The 21,676-nt window shown below is 36.9% G+C and overlaps 1 protein-coding gene across 1 annotated transcript in view; it reads right to left on the bottom strand.

Moving 5' to 3' along the window:
• The window catches only part of adgrb3 (adhesion G protein-coupled receptor B3), a 123,344-nt gene that overhangs the window by 50,437 nt on the left and 51,231 nt on the right, over window positions 1-21,676 (bottom strand). The window contains exons 3-10 of the mRNA XM_016668552.1: window positions 19,660-19,770; window positions 17,082-17,243; window positions 11,160-11,324; window positions 9,586-9,750; window positions 7,152-7,316; window positions 6,465-6,566; window positions 1,336-1,442; window positions 35-229 (exon numbers count right to left, since the gene is read on the bottom strand). Of these exons, the coding sequence (XP_016524038.1) occupies window positions 35-229; window positions 1,336-1,442; window positions 6,465-6,566; window positions 7,152-7,316; window positions 9,586-9,750; window positions 11,160-11,324; window positions 17,082-17,243; window positions 19,660-19,770 (1,172 nt within the window). The remainder of the gene's footprint in view (window positions 1-34; window positions 230-1,335; window positions 1,443-6,464; window positions 6,567-7,151; window positions 7,317-9,585; window positions 9,751-11,159; window positions 11,325-17,081; window positions 17,244-19,659; window positions 19,771-21,676) is intronic.

Below are 21,676 nucleotides of genomic sequence, written 5' to 3'. Positions count from 1 at the left end.
TCTCATGTCAAACTTAAGTCGCTGGAGGACTTACTTGAACGTCATCTGAGGAAGGCTCGTAGCTCGCCCTCTTGAAGGTCTCTGTCACATTGCGAAGGATCTCCACTGATGAGAGTAGGTCACCGGCATAGAAGTTCCTCGGCTGGGTGTAGTTCAGCAGGTTCTTGGTAACCTTGGACATGCCGTCCCCCGCCAGAGTCCTCTGGCCCTTCGCAAGATGGCTCTGAACCTCCAAGAACAGGAGAAGAAAGAACTTGGGGCATCAGTGTCCTCTTGCCAGTTTGTAAGGCACACATGGAGCTACACATTTGGAGTAAATGGAGTGCAAAAAATCGGGAAGAAAAGAGTCGACTCTTCGAGGCCCTTCATTTGACACTTATATCTAAGCTGGGCTGAAATGCTTTGTGCCTCACGGATGTTTTGAAATGAGCCAATATGAATAAAGGAGGTAACTGGAGCAGAAGACACATATTTAGGCAGAAACTGCATGGAGAAATTACATTTCACATCACTGCACAGGAATTATGTCCATAAATACATGTTCACAGGTGCAGGACCGTATGTGCTATCTCAGCCTTTGTAGATTATTTTCTTCTAACAGTGAGGGGGAGCTTAGCAGAATTATCTATTCTAGATAATGTACTACTGTGTTTCCAGACTATGCAGAGGAATCTTGCGAACTTATTTCTAAGTGGCTTTCAAAAAAACTAATGATTTTGGGGTGTAGAGAAAAGTGGAAAAAACAGAGGTCACATATATTACTAGATTTTTCTCCAATTCTCTCCTGCTTACATGCTTGTTTTAAAGAACAAAAAGTTTACAATACAAATAATAAAACATAGCAAATTGCATTCAGCCAATACATGCCCATCAGCCTATTTCAGTGTGTTCAGAATAAGAACAGCGATGCAGATAAGAACATGCCACAAACCAGGCGTGCCCAGGTCCAGTCCTTACAACTTTCAGATTCATCCCTGCTCCTATGTGTTGAGTAAAAAGGTTGACTTCTCTTACTAGCAGTAACTCAGGTCTGCAGAGGTCTGATTCATTTGATCAAGGTGTGTTGGAGTCGTTGAGATGGTAGCTCTCGAGGACTGGACTTGGGCACCCCTGCCATGAAACAACAAATCAAACAGTCCGATACCCAGACTGCTATCTAAAAAGATAATACGACCAAATCTGTATTTTAATTTGCAGATTAACCACGTTCACCATCGAAAGGGGTTAATCTTTGGCTACAGTGTGATGAGATCAAGGGGGCGGGAAAACACTGGGGAGGTAATTTATGATCCATTGGACACAGAGGCTGTGAAAGGAAGCTGACTTTGCACCTACTGTTTGCTGCAAGTATCTGAATTCATTTGTTATGCATCGAGCGTAGCTGGGCTTCTCCCAATAGGCCATGCCGCGGTGATCCAAAGAGCAGCGTCGACTAGTGGTGCCTGCAAGAGCGGAGGGGGGACGGCGACAGATTCAGAGAGCGGAATCAGAGAAGGAGGGATAAGAGCAGAGATGAGTAAGCACAGAGAACACAAAGAGGGGAAAGGGTATGTGGGATTAGGGGGAAAGCATAGGAAGGCAGGAAGGCAATTGGGAGTGGTGGAATGGAAAGGGGAGAGACAAAAAGAACAGGGAGAAATAACTGTTTTTTTGTGAGAGAATTATCACTTTTTCCATGCTCATCTTATGGGCATGTAGTTCAAAAGCAAAATACCATGATTTTTGTCATCAGGGTTTGTGTAGAAAATAAATTGTATTGTTATAAAAAGAGTAAAACCAGGTAGCCTGGCAAGAAAACAATGGCATTAAAGAATAACGTTGCTTTGCTTTAACAAACGACATAATCCGATTGATATTTATTAGTATTTTCCAGACGGTGCTGATACAGCTTTGAGCTTTGAGCCACAGCATGGAGCAGCTCAATAATAACAAATAAAAACTAGGTTATACCAAATTATCAATATGCACTGCAGACAAAATGAATGAGAAAACCATAACCTTAAGCAATAAAAGTAAACATTTCCAGAAAACATCCTACATACCAATAACAGCTGCTTCATGTACTTCAAGTTGAAAACAAACCCCTAAACAATTATTGTAATTATTCTTTTCTACTTACAGTGGAGGTAGCTTTAAGATACCACACAGTTGAGTAATTTTTTGTAATTTTTATTTCTTTTTTATTTATTTATTTATTTTACTATGCTGTTTGATAAAATTATTGGACTTCAAAGGATCAGTTTTCATTGTTAAGCTGATGACACTCAGTTGTACTCATCCAAAAATCTAATTAAATTACCAGTTGTGGTAATTGTGTCCCCACATCAAATTCTATTCCGGACTCCCTAACTCCAGCCAGTTTTGTCCGCCTGGCTTTTAAACAGAGACATGGTTAACAGAAGAGCGACCCAATATCCACCCACATCACAGCGTACAGCCGACATAAGGGTCCAATATCACTAGGAGTGCACTTCACACGTCACCTTACTGCTTCAGCACAGGCACTTCATATCCTAAAGGAAAACTCCAGAGGTACAAAATATTTCCCTGGGTATCTGCACTTCAGACAAGCTCTTTACTATTTCCTCTTCCTCCACACACACACACACACACACACACACACACACACACGCACACACAGAGAATTAGATCCAAACCAGACCTCCAACACCCATTCAACTCCACAGCCACAGCTTGGAGGTTTGTCTTAAATCTTGAACACGCGCAAAACACTATTACACCCTGGGAGCGCCCGTGCAGCACCATGAGCCAGCCCACAGGACAGCATCACCTGCCTTCTGCTTTATACTGCGCTAAGCATCTGTTTCCCTCTAAACCGGCTTCTCCTGGGTGCTGTATGTCACATTTCAGCCATCAAAAGAATACTCTGAGGCTCCACGACTCAATGAAGTCACCAGAGGTGTATCATATTACAGCTTGATACCTGGAAATTAGGCATTCATTTAGTGGTCTAACTGTGACATTTCCAAATGTCACAGTTAACTAAGAGAGGCAACACACCATTCTCTGTGAGAATTGGCAAAAAAGACACAGAGTAAAGAAACAACATTGAATCCCAGCCAAGTTTTATATTATTTAAAAGAAGAGTTTAAATTAACAGAGAAATGTGTTTTTTTTTCTTTGTTTTTGTTTTTTTGAAGATAAAATTTTTAATGACAGATGTCACTATTTGAGTCTTGCATCAACATTAATGACTAAGTTGTGGAATGTGGAAAATTGATCAGAAATTCCACAATGGCAGATTCAAGGCTAAATTAATTTTTAATAGGAAAGACTGGACCCGAGACCGCTTCTGTGCATGAAAAGCTTTACGGAGAAAATATTTATACATTAGTTATAAGTGCGAAAGTCTGGTGTATGCATTACTGAGAGGAGAAGTAACATTTATTTTTCAGTTATTCAAAAAATGTCTCTCATTTTGCTTTGATCCATTTTCATGGTGAGATCATACAGGGTCAGCGGTGGAAAATCAAAACCTTGACATTGAGTCCCTACTAATAAGTCTTTCCGGCCTTGCATCATCTGTGAAGTACGTACAGTACCCTGCATATGAAATGTAGGTCAGTGGAGATGTGTTTGATCAAATTCAAGGCTGCACTCCACTACGACACTGACCTGTTACTGTCTTCCTTAGCAGTATACCGAGCATGGGTCCTTATTAAAGAGGAACTTTTGTACAAACAGCCTGTCCTCAAGATAAAAGACGCAGCCAGAATTGATTAACAGAGCAGTGAGGGAGAGGGCAGGTCTTCAAAGTTTCGAGAAATATTTTTTGTAACCTTACCACGACAAATGGCGGAATATAAAAATAAAAATTCTCTGGATGATGGAGAAAACCTTTCATGTCTTGGCGCTCAAAAGGTGGAAGCTAAATAGAAATACACACCACAACTGATATTATTTGGAAACTATTTTGAAAGCTACTTCTAGTGTTCTTCCCATTTCACTATTGTGAATGATTGTGATTGCAATCTACATATTGCTGACATGTAGATTTACGTCAGCAATATAGTATCATGGTGCAATGTCAAAAAAGTGGTATAAAACATGAGCATGTGTCTGTACTATTCCTATTAAAAACAATTTTACACATATCAGAAATTACAAAATCTAACTGCGCATATACATGTTAAAGAATGATGAAACATTTTGCTAAATGTGTAGTGGGTTTGGCTTCTTTTTCAACAACAGATTGTTTTATTTAGAAGAAAGGAACTTTACCTAATAAATAGCTTTTTATGATCCACTAAAAGTATATAACACATGGACAACATGAGCACTGGAATGGTTTTTCTGCTTGTTTCATTTTGCTTTGTTAATTTCTTTCAACTAATGCAAAATGATATATGCAGTAAAGGTATCCTTTATACTCCGCTACTTAGGAATATTCATTAAATAAAATATAACATAAATCTATGTGCTGCGTGTGTGAATCCTCGTGTTTTGTCTGTACTTCCTGTCTCTGACACCACTTGTCATCTATGATCACCGAGGCAGTGCTGATGGCCCTGCGCTCCTCCTGTGATGACCTTGATGATCCCACCAACAGGAAGCGAGGCTGTGGAAAAGCCCCTAAACATGTCCGTACTATATTCACGTTTCACTGTTGCTCTTTCAGCTCAGTAGTTCAACCTTTTTTAGTCATGCTCTCAGAAGTCACTGAAGTCATAGGTTGTGTTTTTTCTTTCTTTTCCTTAATAGTTTCATAATGTGGACCCCTGTGAAAAACACCTACTGACATTGAAAGTAAGATTAACGGCTTTACAAATAAATCTGACCTTACCTCAGCTGTAGTTAGTCATTATATTTTTTTTCTTCCTGTGGTCTGTGCCAGCTTTGACAAGCAGAGGCACTGTGCTTAAATATGAAATATGTCTGCCATCTCCTGTTTTGTACTTCATCATAATACTGCTCAGAGATAAAGTACTTCTCTGGCAAAGAGGTACGATAACATTAGGAGCAAACTTATGTTTTGGTGCACTGTTCAAAAAAGTCTATCAGCATTGATTATTACGAAGAATATAGATCTGAACTTCTCAGCTCCAAATTTTGTATTTCTTTAGACTCAAATCTCCAGGGTTCTTGGTCTTTTTCAGCTCATTAGAAAAAAAAAAAAAAAAAATACAACATTTCAGGAAGGAAGTTTTAAACTATATATATATATACATTTTGATGGATGTATGTATGGATGGATGGAATGAAGCCTTGAAATACAAATATTTCTTGTAATCTGTATATTTTTATGCCTTTTCAAACCTAGAACAGAATTAAATCAAATTACAAACTTTTCCTGGTTGTATGGGAACTCAGTGCTCTCAATGAAATAAAATCTGCTGATAAAAAAAAAATAAATAAATAAAGTGCTAGATTTTGGCTAAATTTGGCTATTACGATGTAACCTTTCCACAAATCCAGGGTTAATGTTTCCCTTAACAAGTCCAAAATAAGTAAAAAGAAACACACACACACACACACACAGTACACACCTGAAGCTACTGCACGCACAGTGTCAACCAGTTATTGACCATAAAACTAATGTCAAGCCTGAAAGTTAATGTCATTCTAGTAAATCTTCCTCTGCTTAACTTTGCCCCAGGTGAGCCATCTGTGAATAACAGTGAGTTTGCAACCAGTTTGCCAGAGTCCCACTTCTTTCCTATGAAATAAATGTCAGATAGGAACACCAGAGCAACAGCTCACTGTGCCAAACCCACATCTAACCTCAGCGTTCAAAACCCCCCTCCTCGTTCTGTTGCATGTTTGTTAGCAGTTTGACCTTCAGCAAAAACAAAGGTATCACAGCAGATATATCACAGGCTCCATTCTTTGTCAACGTTTTACTTCTCTCTCTTCTTCCCCTTCTTCTCTTCCTCTCCCGCCCCTCCCCCAAATTCAAAACATGCATCACCTGTTCTCTTCTCTCAGTCTACACATCCATTTCCTTTGCTTCATGTTTGATAAGGCATCTCAGTGTGGCTTTCTTCAACCTTTAACAATGCCTTTGGGATCAAAGTTAGCCATTTTTCCCATTCAGTGCACAGGCTGTGGTCTGACAGGGGCAGCCTGGAGTAACCCCAGAGAATATGGAAATGGACTGAATGAATATGTGCTGTGTTCTCAGATGAAGAAACACAGTCTGGTATATAACCATGCAAGCATATTGTTCATTTGGCAGAGGGTTTTCACTACATCACAGTTGGGAGAAACACTTCCTTAAAGAAGAAGAGCACAAAAACTGGAGGAAGTTAAAAAGTTTAACCTACAACTCTAAAATTGTAAAACTATCCTCGCAATTCTCTGAGAATGTGTTGACGCACTAATTAATTTACGTTCATATTCAATGGAGCAGTATTTCCAACACTGAGCATCTGTAGATGTGATTGTACTACTTCAGTGTTTGTTAACTTGCTTTCCTCATTTCATACTGGACTATCATTTCTTACCTGTAGCATTGGGTGGGCATCGGTTGAAAGCGAGCTCTCCCGAAGGGGTCCGTCTCCACACCATCGACATTGCATAGTCCTCTGGACAAATCTCATACGGTGCTGGAGAGTAAAATGATACAAGTGATGCTACAATAATCCAAAGAGCTTTTTTTTTTTTTTTTTTTAGTATTTCCAACGTGATGCAACAATTTCTTCATACTTCAGACTAGAATGTATGGAAATATAAGAGATCAAAGCTGCAACAGTGTCAGTGAATATCAGCATGTAATTTAGGGATTATCATAGAACGGTTGCCTCTTAAATTGTGTTTTTTTTTTGTGAGTGTGGGGGCTACAAAGTTAAAAGGGGTTTTGATGTTATTTTATTTTATTTATTTTTTTAAATTGCTTTGTGCATTTCACAGAATGGAAGCATTAAGAGACCTTTTGCTTCACACTCCACTTCAAAAAGACACAATGCAACCTGATGATTATTCTGTTTCTCAGTCTGCCCTTAATGCATCAAAGCATACATATTCACACTCCGTCATCCACGTCACCTTATCTCCGTCTCCTTCTGATTCTGCGTTATCTTATCTTGTATAACATGACATGTCACTTATTCTGCACAGATAATTATCAACCCACATCCCTCTTTCCTTGACTGTGACTCCTCAGATTCGAGGCTTATTATCCTCTGACTCACCTGGGCAGCGTTGGTCACTACACTTTCGAACTTCTTCTCCGTTCCCATCACACTGCTGCCCGGTCACCGCCACCCCCTGACACACTCTGACACGCCTTTGCCCTCCTCCATCACAGGACTTAGAGCAGCCGCTCCACGGACCCCAGGGATTCCACTGGCCATTAGCTAAAACAGAATCAATACTGGTGAGAAACTGATACTTTCAGAGAAGAAGAAGAAGAAGAAGAGAGAGAAAGCAAAGCCAAAGATACAGTCCGTCTTTGTGTTTTATGTGGTGGCCTTGAAGCTTTTAGCTTGAATGTCATTTTTGATATGTGTTTGATGTGTTTGTTGTTTTAATAAAGTCGTTAGGTGGAACGTTTGGCAACATTGCAAAAAAGAAGACAAGATCTCATGTTTACTGGTTAAAGAAGCTGCTAAAAGAGTGATGAATGAGTCCCTTGCAAATGTAATTACACCTCTGAATCTTTTTCACGTTTTCCCATGCTACACCACTGAAATTCAAGGTATTCGGGGAGAATAGATAGACCAACACATAATTGCACATAAAAGTGAAAGAAAATTATATGCAGTGTTCATAAAATTCTACAAACAAAAGTCTGAAACATGTGGTCTTCATTTGCATTCAGCCTTCTTTACCCCAGTCACCCAAACACAACCCAGGACTATTAGTTATCTCCAGACACTCTCTGAATACTAAATACAGCCCATCTGTAAGTAACTTAGAATCAGTAGATATGCAGATGTTATTCACAGGCCTCAGATGTTTGTTAGAGAACTTCAGAGAACAAACAATATCATGAAAACTAAGGGGTGCCGCACACAGATCTGAAATGAAACTATTAAGAAAAAATGAGATCATGGTTTACAGAACAATACCCAAAGATTTGAACACCTAATGGCGCATTGTTCAATCCATCTCTTGAAAACTAACAAAGAATGGCACAGCTAAAACTTAGAAAGAAAGAATGTATTTTTCCTTCCCTTCAACATTTATGCACTACTTTGTGTTGGTTTATCATATTAAAGCCGCACGTTGCTGTATTTATGGATGCAAGATGACAAAATCACAAAAATAAAACAGACACCTAGGATGTTTTTCATTCAAAAAATTCTCAGATGAAGCAGTATGCGTTCTGTCCTTGTTATGAACACTGTTAAACAACAAAAACTCCTTCCCTTCAGCAACATATTCAGCAACATGCACTTGTCTGAACAGAAAAGCACAACACCCCCAAAGCAGGAAACACGCTCCACTCTCATTTTAACCTCCACTTATCCTTTGCTTCACACATATAAACACATTTTACGTCCTACATCTATCCTCCATCAGAACGGCTTCCAGATGAGACAAACAGCAGAAACCCTTACGACCTGTTGGCCAAAACTCTCTGAAGACATTGATCAGATCTTGCTACTTACTCGTGGATCGGTCCACACAGGAGCGATTGATTCCTCAAACAGATGCATGCTCATGTGCTACAAAGAGCTCAATGTGGCAGCAGTTCAAAACAGTAAATTTCAATCCAGCACAGGCCTGAATTATTTTTATATTTGGGAATTTTTTCTATTCCTTTTCAGTCTTGGTTCTACAAATTTCGCCTTGGATCTCACATAGTCAATATGTGTACTTTTCAAAGTAATCATTTATTTTCTGAATAATACTTGGCTTACAGCGTGGGGAAAAAAAAGCTGATAACTGCTATAAGCAGACACAACTTAATAGATTAGCAAATGGTGCAATGCGTTGATTTACTCAGAGGCAGCACTATCTAAACATAAAATGAAAACTATGAATACTTGAGCTTTAATATCTTATGGACCGAAAAGAGAACAAGGTCAGGGAGCTGGTTGCAAATGTTAGACGGATGGTCTGAAATAGAGAAATTAACTCCTCGTTGATACAATTGAAACACTCAACAAAAGCATTCCAGTGAAACGCAGCACTGAAACCTTGCTGTTTTCCACTGCTGCAGTGGAAATTGCATCAGGAGATTATGGGAGTGCTCAGACCCTTCACATGATCAGACAATTCAAAGCCTGATCAAGACCATTAAGCTGACGTCTTTGAACGTCTAATACATTCACAATGTTGACAGACAGTTTTGGGCAGCTAACGTTGAATTATGTGAAATGCATACAGTCTATCTAAGCAGATTTTTTTCCAATCCGTTTGATAAAGCAAGGTATTATACATAAGTCTTGATTCTTACAACACAGCTTTGGTTCTTGCTGTCGGGCAAAGGAAAGAGTGCACAAGCTACGTAAAGGCAAGTTGAAAGACTACCCAGACCCGTTGGTAATGATACCGGTATTTAACAATTGTAATAATGTGCATTAAAATACAAGAGACATGCATATAAGCCTCTGTTTGTCATCATCTCCAATTTAGACATAAATGTGGATAAAGAATTAAGAGGCTCAGGATTTTTACCTGTGCAGTCAGGATTATGGCACTCTCTGCTTTCTGCCCAGTGACCGCGACACTCAGATCCCCCATGGGCGGCTGCTGAGCACTGCCTGGTCCTCTGCTGAGTGCCATTGGCACAGGTCACCGAGCAATCGCTCCAAGAGCTCCACTCCTGCCACTGTCCGTCCACTGAGGCACCAACCACAACCCAACAAGCATGTCCCAAGCGAGGGGGAAAAGAGGGCAGACAGAAACAGGGGGAGATATTCAGATTTTTGTATCCTCTCTCAGATTGAAAGCCAATAAAACAGATATCAAGCAGCGAGCAAACTGTTACATGAACGCTTGTGTTTCTTCTGAAAAAAGAAAAAAAAAAGAAAAAAAAGGAAATTGTGCAGGCTGGGATTCTGTGCTGCAGTGCCTTGCAAAAAAAATCCCTTTGAGGTTTCATTCACATTCACAAGGAAAATTATATTTTTATTTTTGTCCAAATAAAAATCTAGTAAGTGTGGTGGGAAAATACATTTAGCCATAATTTCACCATAGTTGTACCTGTAAAGCTTTCAGCGTGTAACTATTGACTTTTTACAAGTAGAGATTGATTTTTTTTTTTCTCATCCTTCTTTGTAAAGTAGTTCTTGGTCAGTAAGAAGCGTCTGTGAACAACATTTTTAAGTTGCGACAGGGCCGACCACGCCAACAGATTTGTATGGTTTGATCTAAACAAATGCATTTTAGCACTGAATGTTGTTCTGTAAAGTCAAGTTTCATGTTTTTAGGTGGCTCTAGCAAATTTACTGCAGTATTGCCCTACATTAAGGTCAATTCATCTTGCTTTCAATTGTGGTCATTCCTGTACCAGCTACAGAAAAGCATCTCCACAGAGCACCTTCTTTATACATGGTTTGTGGCATTTGCAGATGGTCCATTAAAATTTGTTGGAGTAACATAATGAAATGTGGAAAAGTTCAAAATGTTTAAATATTTTGTGCAAGGCACTGTCGTTTTTTGTTTGTTTGTTTGTTTGTTTTTTTCATAAACTGGCCTAACTAAGAAATAATCAAAAGCTAAATTATTTTAAATATTATAAAAGAAAATGAGGTTGGTAAAGTATCCCTTACATCAAAATGTATATTATGAAGATTTATAGTTTCTTGCAAGGTGCTTCCAGGAAAAGAGCAAGAACTTAAGGGTTTTCCATGAACTCTGCTTTCCAGAGCACAGCTAACATTCACTGTGTGGAAAAACTCATCACCACTAATCTGCTTACCATTCCCAGGCAATTGCTAGTAAGTGATTTTGATGTTAGTATTACTGTCTTCAATCTCAACAGGGTTTCCTAAACCGCATTATTTTGAAAGAAGGCTCAAATGCAGCACAAATCCTCTATCCGATCTTTCTTGTTGACTTACCTTGACAGTACTGCATAAATTACAGACAACACAGCTCAAGCTGTGTAATTCAGATGAACAGATCTTTTAAAAAATGAGTTCCTCTTAAGGATTTCAACTTTTTGAAATCCTCTTATATCCATGCCTTTTGAGAACATTGTTGCAATTGTAAGATAGGAATATATTTAGAGAGCAGACATGTGATACCTGGGCACAGGGCTATGTTGCAAAGTTTAGTCTGGGTCTCAGGTCCATCACAGGCCCTGCCTCCGTGCTGGGGAGGAGCACACATCCTAGTCCTAGTGCGGTGACCCCGGCCACATGTGAATGAGCACAGGCTCCACGGTGACCATTCCTCCCATACACCGTGTACTGCGGGCACAGAAAGGGCGTCAGGCCTAATCAATGTCTCCTTCTTTGTTACAGCATAAACAAACCACTCAAACGTCACTGAGCCAGAAAGGAAATAAAATCAATCACAGTATTTGGCAACATGTTAGTGATACACGCAACACACAGTGCAGAGATTTGCAAAGTCTCCGCCAGAGACATCCAGCTTCTCTAATCTTTTGGGTATTTATTATTTGCAAAACCACAACAAATACTTCTTCACAACCAATTTCACCAAACACCTGAAAATATTGATTAGAAAAAGGAAGTAAATCTCACATAGATGGTTCTCCACAGAGAACGAACTTAGCCCATTTGCTTCAGCTTGAGGCTTCTTGGCTGGAAGGGAGTGTAATAGCAACCAACCTGTGGTGTAATGTGACCTGACAATGTTTGTAGGAATCTGTCCATACACCAAAATATAGATCAAGGGGTTATCACACGAGTCACAACCTGTAACTTGTTTCTAGGCCTCTAAATAGCTAGTGATTTTTTAGACGTTTTCAGGTGATGGCCTTTTAGATGAAATGTTACGAAAATTTGAACTAAAAAAAAAAGGAAGCACATTTTATTACGCAGTAGCAACGGGTCATCAAAATGATTTGGAAATTTGGAATTTTCTGCTTTTTTAGACTCTCAGGACAGATTGCTTATTCTCATCTAGTAGGTCAAAAGTAACAGCTTCAAAATAAAAAAAAAGACAAACCTATTTCTTTTTTTATATTTGGATAAAAATACATAGTTTATTCATAAAAAAAAATATGTGACATACTTTAATTCCCAGGGTATTTCTTAACAGTCCAACTCATTGTGTTATTAAAATACGTTGCTTAAAATAATAATAAACTACATTTTGAAAACATAATAAATAGTATGCATACATATGCATTATATTTTATCTTTTTTCTGAGGTTCTTTTTTAATAATAATTCAATTTGTACAAAAGCAAACATCGGTGTGAACAATAGCCACTTAAAGATGACATCATTATGGCGTTTAGGTTTGCCTCTAAGCTCAGCCACATTGAACTGACAGATGGTGAATTTTTACTGAGCTGCAGAGAATATTTGTCATTGGCTAAAAGTTTTATTTTGGAGAGTAAAATACGGAAATCTGAAAGGCATGCAGAAGAAGCAACTCTCCCATTTCACCTCGTGCTCGTTGTAATGAAACTGTCTTCTTCCAAATGTGAGATTAACCTCTTGTTAACTATTTGAAGTTACAGTTGGGTTTTTATTTGAACCAATACATGCATTCAGTGATACAATTGAGAAACACACAGAAAAATTGCTTTTACAGATGCATGATGTTAATAAAAACAGGTTTTAGCTAATTAAAAAAAAAAATAATGATCTCTGTTGACCTACAAAATATTGTAGTAAGAGTGGTAGGAATTGATCTACCCAGCTGTGCAAACAACATTTTCCTAAAGAAAAAAAGAAAAAAAGCAACCTGAGGGTATAATTTATGGAAAATTGATGTAAATCCAGGATCTCTGTTGGCCTTTTTTCCTCTCTTCACTGCAAATAGGGCTTAAGAACTTAAAATCTGACGTCTTTGTCCACAGGGAGTGGATAATTCTTCCTCTGAAGGGTCACTATCCATGAAGCACAAATCTTGGGATCAGGTTCATAGTCGGAAGGTAAGCCATCATCTGTCCCTGCCTCTAGGTGCTGCTTTGATGCTCTCAGCTAAGAGTCCCCTGGTGGTTGAAGCATTTACTTTGAAAATTTAGGGTTCAAAGCGGCCAGTCAACACAGCTAGCTGATGAAACAGGATTGAGTCTTTTTGTCTTTTTTTTTTCTGAACTACAGCCATTATTACATCCAAGAGCAATCACAATACGCTATAATAAGTAATTTATTTTTAGACCAGATTAAGATCAGAGGCAAAATATTTGCAAAAAAATAATTTTATTTAGCTATATTGAACTAGACTATCTTGAATTAAACTGTACTTCAAAACCTCTCATTGAGATTCAACCTTTTTATCTTGGACTAGCTGCAGCCAGAATGCAAAGGTTTAACATTTTTCTTCAAGGATCTGTCAATTTTCATGGGTATTTTTTTTTTCCTCCAATAACTGCTGCAGTGCATGCTTTAGATTTCTTGATGCACATGATCGAGCTCAGATTAGGAACATTTGCAAATAAAGAGAAAGGTTTTTGATTCGTATGGTTGCTTAAACATTAAATGTGATGCTGGTGGCTAAATTAAAACTTGGAATATCAACCAAACCTAATGTTTAATTGTATGTTGAAGAGACATTTAGTCACAAGTAACACGTATAATAATAGCATTTCCAATTAAAAAAAAGCCTGTTATTTGTCAGAAACAATATTTTACAGATGGAAAGTATAAAGTAAGTCCAAGTTTTAGGCCACAATCAGGAGACAAGTCTAAACTGAACCTCATCATAACTTCAAGGTATAACCTTGTTTTAAAAATTCCTAGGCTCAAAGCCATCAAAACAGTTCACCATCATCATTACTGTCGTTAAAATTTTGTTCACAGTACTATGTTTTTTGTTTTTGTTTTTTCTGGTTATATATAACGTAGCATAGAGTAACTCTGGAGACTGATTTGGTGATCTGAGACTCTTCAGAATGACGAGTTCACCACAGCTTGAAAATAATGCCTCCATCAAACATCAGGCACTAGAAGGAATTTCCTGGGAAGATTGTGCTAAAACCAACTTGCTATTATTGACCTCCCATTCTGAGCTATTAGAGTGACCAACACGATCTTCTTTTGTTCACCCATCTTTAATATTAGAAGGATTTTATATCAGAAGCATCACTGCTTGTAATTTCTATACATTTATTCTCAAATATCTATTACTCTATTCTAACTAAGGCAATCACTGGCACAGTCTGGCATCCGTGTGAACAACGTTTGATGATAATGAGTTTACGCAGCATGACATCTTCAAGTCCTTAAAGATTTTGTTTTTAATATCACAATGTGTGTTTGACTTGGCACTTCCTCTATGCAAAAAAAAAAAAAAAAAACTTTTCTAATTTATTTTAGCTTAGTTTAGTTTAGTTTGGCACCAAAGGACCACAACCCACCCCCCTTTTTTTTTTTATTTTTTTTTTTTTAGATAACATTGTTAAAAAAAATAATGTTAGCATATCTGTTGGTACAATAAACAGACTACTCAGTTTACTAGCTCCATAATATCTACTTTTTGGTCCACTGATATGATATTATAAAGAGTGCAGTGTCAGAAAAAAATGTAAGATTCTGTTCCATAAACAAAATTATTTTGGAAACACCGGTAAATGAAAATGCTCTTTATTGTTTCAACATTTGAGGTTACCCTTCCCTTTAAACATATTTAAGCTTTAGTCGACATCCACTTTTAATTTACTCTAGATAGTACATTTCAACCTTAATCTTTAAACGATCAAAAGCTAGTTCTCACTTAACCAATGAGCTTACTTCCATTTTTTGACTGTTGGGGAAACAGTTCTATGTTGTCTTATTATTATTTTGTGTCAAGAGGAAGCAAGACTTAAATAAAATTGCTATACTTATAATTTACATAGCAATAGTTATTATTATATTTAATAATAATTTATGTAGTTTTTGCAAAAAATATTTGCACAAGTTGCAAATATTGTTTTTATACAATATGATACATTTAAAAACATAAACATTTTTATATGTTTTTCTTCACTTGTTGTTTTTAACGCCATGTCTCTATGAAACCAGATTGTTTCTGCTCAATTACCAAACCATTAGTACAGGACTGTGCTTAATAAAAGACGTCATAATAAATCAAATCTGATAGCAATTTGTATGACTTTAGTAACAAAAAAAAAAAAAAAAAAGACGTCATAATAAATCAAATCTGATAGCAATTTGTATGACTTTAGTAACAAAAAAAAAAAAAAGCTGTAAATTGGTGATGTCATTTAAGCAGAATCAAGCAACATTGCCACATTTGTCAACATGGCTAAATATGTGCTCCAATAAAACATCTTAACATTACTGTTTGTACTGTTTGCTTATATTGCACATATCCTTTAGGGATGCAATTTTTTTCCCCCAGAACTCCTGAGCTGTTTTCCTTCTGCAACATAAAGTGAATGTAATTCAAAGGCAGAAAGGTGAACACTGTCGGTTCAGTTATAAAGAGGACTACAGAATCAAAGGAGATATTTCATGACGCAGAAATCTGTTTTGGCAGATGCTTTGTTTTGAGAACAGTCTCACAACTTTTGTGGAAGCCTTGGTTTCCTAACAGCATGTTTGATTTCACCCTGCAGTGCTCACCAGTGGTGTTGCTGTTTTCACTGATTGTGACAACAGGCCTTGGGTTTGTTTTAGACCAAGAACTGTTACTTGGAAATATTTATGCAGCATTGGAGTATATTTCAATCTCGGCATAATACAGGGAGTATTAATCTTTAAATCATCAATTAGTTACAGGTACAATTAATCTGTCATTCCTACAAGACTTTAATTATACAAATGTTTTGTTCGGACTGACCTACTACAGTGGTGTAGAAAGGTTTACTACAACTCTACTAAATAATAACTGATTTTAGAAGACAGCTTCCAAAAATTAGGTTCTGATTTTATAATAGGTGAAAAAAAAATCTCTTTGTTCATCACAACAGGAAACAAAATTATTCAACAGTTAAAATGGCAGAAATGATATATTAGCAAACATAATAATAATAATAATAATAATAATAATAATAATAATAATAATAATAATAATAAAAGCTATGACACACTAAGCTTTTGTTCAGTAAGTGTCTTGTAGCAAAAGGTTTTAGAATTGTTTTTTTCTCTTTTTATGTGTTAATGCCAAATTGCTAAGCACGGTGCGACAATCTTACATTATTTCAGTTTTGCACAAGTTTGGGCTCCGTTTCTCAGAGCTCACATTCAACAAAAGGTCATTACCTGCTTGAAAGCCACCGAGTTCTTACTTACACATGTCCCATCTGGTAAAAGAAGTATGCTTCATCTAAAATCTTAGACGCTATCAGAAGATGCAGCTTGCAGTGTTTTCTAATCATTTCAATTACTCTGGTGTTTGCGATGTAGTCTCAGAAGCACCGGATTTATCAGCTTCGTCAAACCAAACACGAGTGCAGAATTTAATTGCTAAGTCTACTTATTTATCTGTGTAAATAATTCCAAAAATGGATAATGGTGACAGGGGGGTTCGCATTCCTTTTAGATGAATACTAACAAGCATTAGCATGCTGCAATCACCAGTCAGAAAAGCTTCTGATTCTGATACTTGACTACCAGTGACTCATTTGCCATGCCATTATAAGTTTATGATGAAATACCTTCCAGCTTGTTTGGAGAAACTCTGCCAAGCTATTTTAAAATGCACAGTTGACCTTCAAGGAAATGACGCTGACGACATCAGTATCTACAACTCCCCGAGCTCCATGCAGGTCCACATGTCATGAAACCATTTTTTTCTTTTTTTTTTTCTTTTTTTATGCTGATGTATTGCTTTACAGTTATATGGAATGGGAAAACTCAAAAAGTGATGATGGAAGAAAAAACAAAACAAAACAAAAAAACAATTACAAAAATATTTGGAAAAAGGAAAGATTAGATTAATTATAATAGCTCTAAATAATAACAGCACATTCTTAAATATAGACACATTCAAAGTTTTGTTAGAACAGAACAACAAAATTCCTCCCATGTCAACAACAAAGAAGCAAAACATTAATAATCAAGAATCTGCGGCTAACACTACCTGGACAAGGGGCAGTGTTATTGCAAACCCTTGATTCTCTTAAAGGGCCGCTGCAGTGTGTTCCGTATGGTGAGACACATGTTCTTGTTCGCACGTGCGACCCTTGACCACATGTTACAGAGCATGAGCTCCACTGGGACCACTCCTCTGCACCTGATTCACCTGTGTGGGAGAAGGGTGACACTAGTTAAATGCAGCAATACGGTCCTGCGGCACGGCTTACGGAGCGTGGGTGGGGCAAGTTGGGCTAGGTTGAGTAAAGTTGGAAGGGGCCAACATGAGTCACGTTAGGGTTAGAAAGGGGACTCTAAAGATTTACAGAATCGCTATTATACAGTCTGTGCCACCTTTATGTGATCTTTGATGAATACTTGAGCCTAATTCGTCTGACTTCATGTTTAATTTGAATGCAGCACATAAGTGTTTTTGCAACTGCAATTACAGAGAGTAGTTGCATTAATTATGTTTGCAGTGTTCCAGAGCTGTGTAAATTAATCAGTCTTCTACAAGAAAGTAAAAAAAAAAAAAAAAGTGTATTTATGCAAAGATCACAGAGAAGGTATTACAGTACACATCACGGTTACATCTAACTTTTTACTTCATTTTCTAAAGAAATGCATGCATTTTGGTAAAACTGAAAGCAAAACAAAAAAATTTACAAGAGTGTGGTGACATGCAAGAAAGACAACATCTGCAAAAAAATAAAAAATAGAAAATGGAATTTAATGGTGTTAGTTCAGGAAAAAGGATTCTAGAGGAGGATTCCCTTGCACTGCGGTGAACCATCTACGTTTGATAACATTGATGAAAGGCTATTGGTTTTGAAATTTGTTTTTATATGATAACCTTGTTATCAAGGAAAATTATAACTTTAGCAGTATTTTTTTTTTTTTTTTTTTTTTTTAGCAGACATCAACCATCTTCAAGTTTGGGTTAGACCTTTTCTCAAATTAAGTTCAAATTGTGGTGCCAAAAAGTTTCTTTGAACCACAAAGAAGGGAGCATTCTGTTTCCACGGATCACGTTTTTAAGGCTGCATGATTCCACAGTTATGTAAATCTGTATGCAGACTTCGGACAAAGTTACCACATATATTTATTGATGGGTATGTAAGTAATATAGGAACCCCTATGGGGCCCTTTGTGATTAAAAAAGGCCTTGGATGAAGCCATGTAAATATAATGAAGCATTGAGATGAATTCCAATTTCCTGATAGTCGAAATGCAAAAGGAATCATTTAGTGAGAGTTGTGGAGACAAATTCATCAGAGTTGTCACCAAATAATTGATGTCTGATTATGTCAAACCCCCAGGTGAAGTATTAATTTTCTTTGAGGCTTAATGTTTGAGAGAAACAATTTAACACAGAGATGAACATTTTCGTTTAGTTGCAGCTCTGAATACATTTATGTCATTGTGAGTCATCAGACTGGATCGGAATTACAAAAAGAAAAAAAAAAAAAAACACGGTATGCTTTTAACTTGTTTCACGGGACACAGATTCAGCCAAATAGGATCTTAATCCTGCCTTTAATTTTTGGAGATCATAAAAAATAGACTGAAAGGTGGATCAATTTGTTCAATGAGGCAGTATAGGGAGAGTAAATCGGGTGAGAATGAGAAACAGAAAAGCCCAGCAATGTGACTCAACAGGGGAACAGACACACCTGCGGCGGATGGAGAGGAGGAATGTTAATGAGTGTGTATTAGTACAGGCATGTATGTGTTGGATGTGTAGTGTTTTATAAATCAAAACGGCAATGAAAGGAAAGACGGTTGTCAAACAATGGCAGAAATATAAATGGATCAACCCATGACAAAAATAAAAACATTTCCCAAAATCAAAATAAGGAAAATAAAAATCTCAATAACAGTTAGATATAAACCCACCCATGTGAGGAAAAAAAAAAAAAAAGAAAAAAAAAAGATTTTTCTAATTAAAACACAAAAGAACTTAAAACTAAAAACTCAATATTGTTGGTTTAATTTCTGTCAGCCTTATTTTCTTTTTTAATTAAAGTTAGAAAAGTATAGGGTGACATGTCATAAGATGCATTAAATGAATTTAGATCCCTTCTGGCTTTAACAATGAATTTGATGCTGCCCTTGATAAAGCCACAAAGCTTCAATGATTCTCTAAGGGCAGCATCTATCAGTTCACTTTTAGAAAGTGTTTCGTTTTTGCTCAAGGGTCCTTTTTTTTTTTTTTTTTCAAATGACATTTAATTTATTGTGTCTAGGAGGAAAATGATTAACCACATCAGTTCCTTACTTTTGAACTGCTGTTTAATTAATGTTCTTCAAAAAGTCTGTGTGAATAAGCCACTTGTCACCTCACTATATGACAATAAAAGAAACATTCACAAACAAAAAAATTAGGCTCTAAATTCAAAGTAAATATTCATGAATAGATGGGAAATTTATTGTCCTTAATTTTATATGTGGCGTTTGAGAATGGGAAGGGAAAAATAAAAATGCAAAACATTTCCACTTGAAAAGTGCAGTACAAGAGAGAGCATGCATGATGAAATTAAGTTTAGTTAACAAAATAAAGTAAAGAAACATAGCTATTGCATTACCAGTTTGTGCCATAAATTTAGCAGATTCAGCTTGCTCCTTCAGGGCCTTTGTGTCATGAACTGATCGTGGCCGCTGACTTTTTACTGTATGCTCTCCGATCATTCCATATTCTATGGGACAAAATAGAGGTTCATATGAAAGCTAGGCTTAAACATGATCTTCTTAAAGAACAAAAGCTTATTACATTCTGTTTTCAGGATATTTGAAGCAAACTGCAATACATGGCTAGAAACAAAGACCACACAAGTTTTTTTTGTTGTTTTTTTTTCTCTTTCTTTTAAAAAATCTCATTTTGTTCTCTCTATGGCATAGAACAATGCAACAAATTTTTAAGGGTGAGTTGGAAGTATTAATTGAACTTGAAAGCACAGCGAAGACATATAGAAAACATGCAAGTAATTTCACTCTGGTTTAGACGAGTCTGGCAAATTATTCAACCAGCTACAAGCCCACCCTTTCTCCCTCCCACCTGCGCACCCATAAAAGAAAACAAAGATAAATGAAAGTAAAAATGTGTAAGCCATCAGAAAGCCACATAGGAAGGGGGTCATGGACATAGCATGCTATTGATCCACGGTTTCCTCGGTAAACTCACATTTTCATTCAATTCTTTTTGGTTGACCAAAGCCCAAAATATAACCGTATACAAATGTATTCTGAGCTGTATACATTACAGTGCATGTCCTCTTTGTTTCCCACAGAGGAACAAAGACACAATGAGAACAGTGCAACGACACTGAGAAAAGTGATGCTAGTAATAGTGTGTTTGGAATTTGCATCAGCTGTTTGAAGTAAATCCGAGACAGCGATCGATACTTAAATAGCTTATGCAAATTATTTGATACTTCAAGTTTTGATTTAAAACTAGCATTACTTCTGGCAGTGTGGGCCGAATGGGATGATTTTGTCGTTTGCTGTTTGGCAATACACGTGATGCATTAACAACAGATTCACACATAACTTATGTTAGTACATCAGACAGTACAATGCATCAGCCAGTGATATGGATGTTTAAAGTCTTGACTCTATGTTTAAAGGGCTGGTGCAGATTTTTTGAAGTGAGGTTCTGCCAATGAATATAAGTGATGTATATCTTACCTGCAGCAGTTAGTTCTCTTGGCCCAATACGGTACCAAGACCAAACCAGACTTAAAGTGGTTTATGTGCAAGTCAGTTTATTATTGATTTACAAAGGAGATGATATTTATTTACACAGCGAATGGAGGCAGAAGCGGAGCAAGGCCAATTATCTGTCAGCGTGAAACCCACATTAAGAATGAAACCGAAAGTTTTTGTCCAGAGAAGCTGATTGATAGAGTTGCACGAAGGGTAAAAATGCATAAAATTAGAGTACATTTAAATCACTATTGTCTGTTTGCTTTTTACAACATTTTAACATAAAATTTTTTACTTTACTCTGAATTAAAGTGTTTAATTGATAACTTTGCTCTGTTCTCAGTACACACAGGAAAAACCTTTGATGAGAACTGCCTCTAAAATCCTCTTCTGCAAAAATTCATTAGCTTAGTCATAAATAATCTCTTGCTCCAAAATGTATTGACGGTTTTAAAATAACTAAATTTGAGCTTACGTGAACTGCTTTTTTTAACTGGAGTTAATACGATAGAATTTTGTCTTGGTCTTGGACCCTTCTTGGACTGGCTATAATTTATAGCCATTTTGGATTCATGCTAAATAATGATGCCCAGAGAGTTGTCCACTGCAGGCAAGATATGAACTGGCTTCATAGTTTTCATCAGAAACTCTCTTCAAAATGTTAAACTGCCTCAGATCCCTGCATTCCCCAACTTTCAGACGGCTAACATCCTTTGACTTCTATGTTCACAAGGTATAAAGTGGGAAATCAATCATCTCAAATGATCTATTCATTACTTTTTCAAAATGTTTTAATAAACTATGTTGTAACAACCAGAAGAGCCAGCAGCCCGACAAAACAAATGGTATTAATCTGATTGTGTTAAACAATGGGTCCATAATTGGAATAAAGGGAAAAAA

Source organism: Poecilia formosa, unplaced genomic scaffold, assembly GCF_000485575.1.
Source record: "Poecilia formosa unplaced genomic scaffold, Poecilia_formosa-5.1.2 Scaffold15, whole genome shotgun sequence".
Classification (NCBI taxonomy): Eukaryota; Metazoa; Chordata; class Actinopteri; order Cyprinodontiformes; family Poeciliidae; genus Poecilia; species Poecilia formosa.
This window is presented reverse-complemented; position numbering and strand designations above follow the sequence as displayed.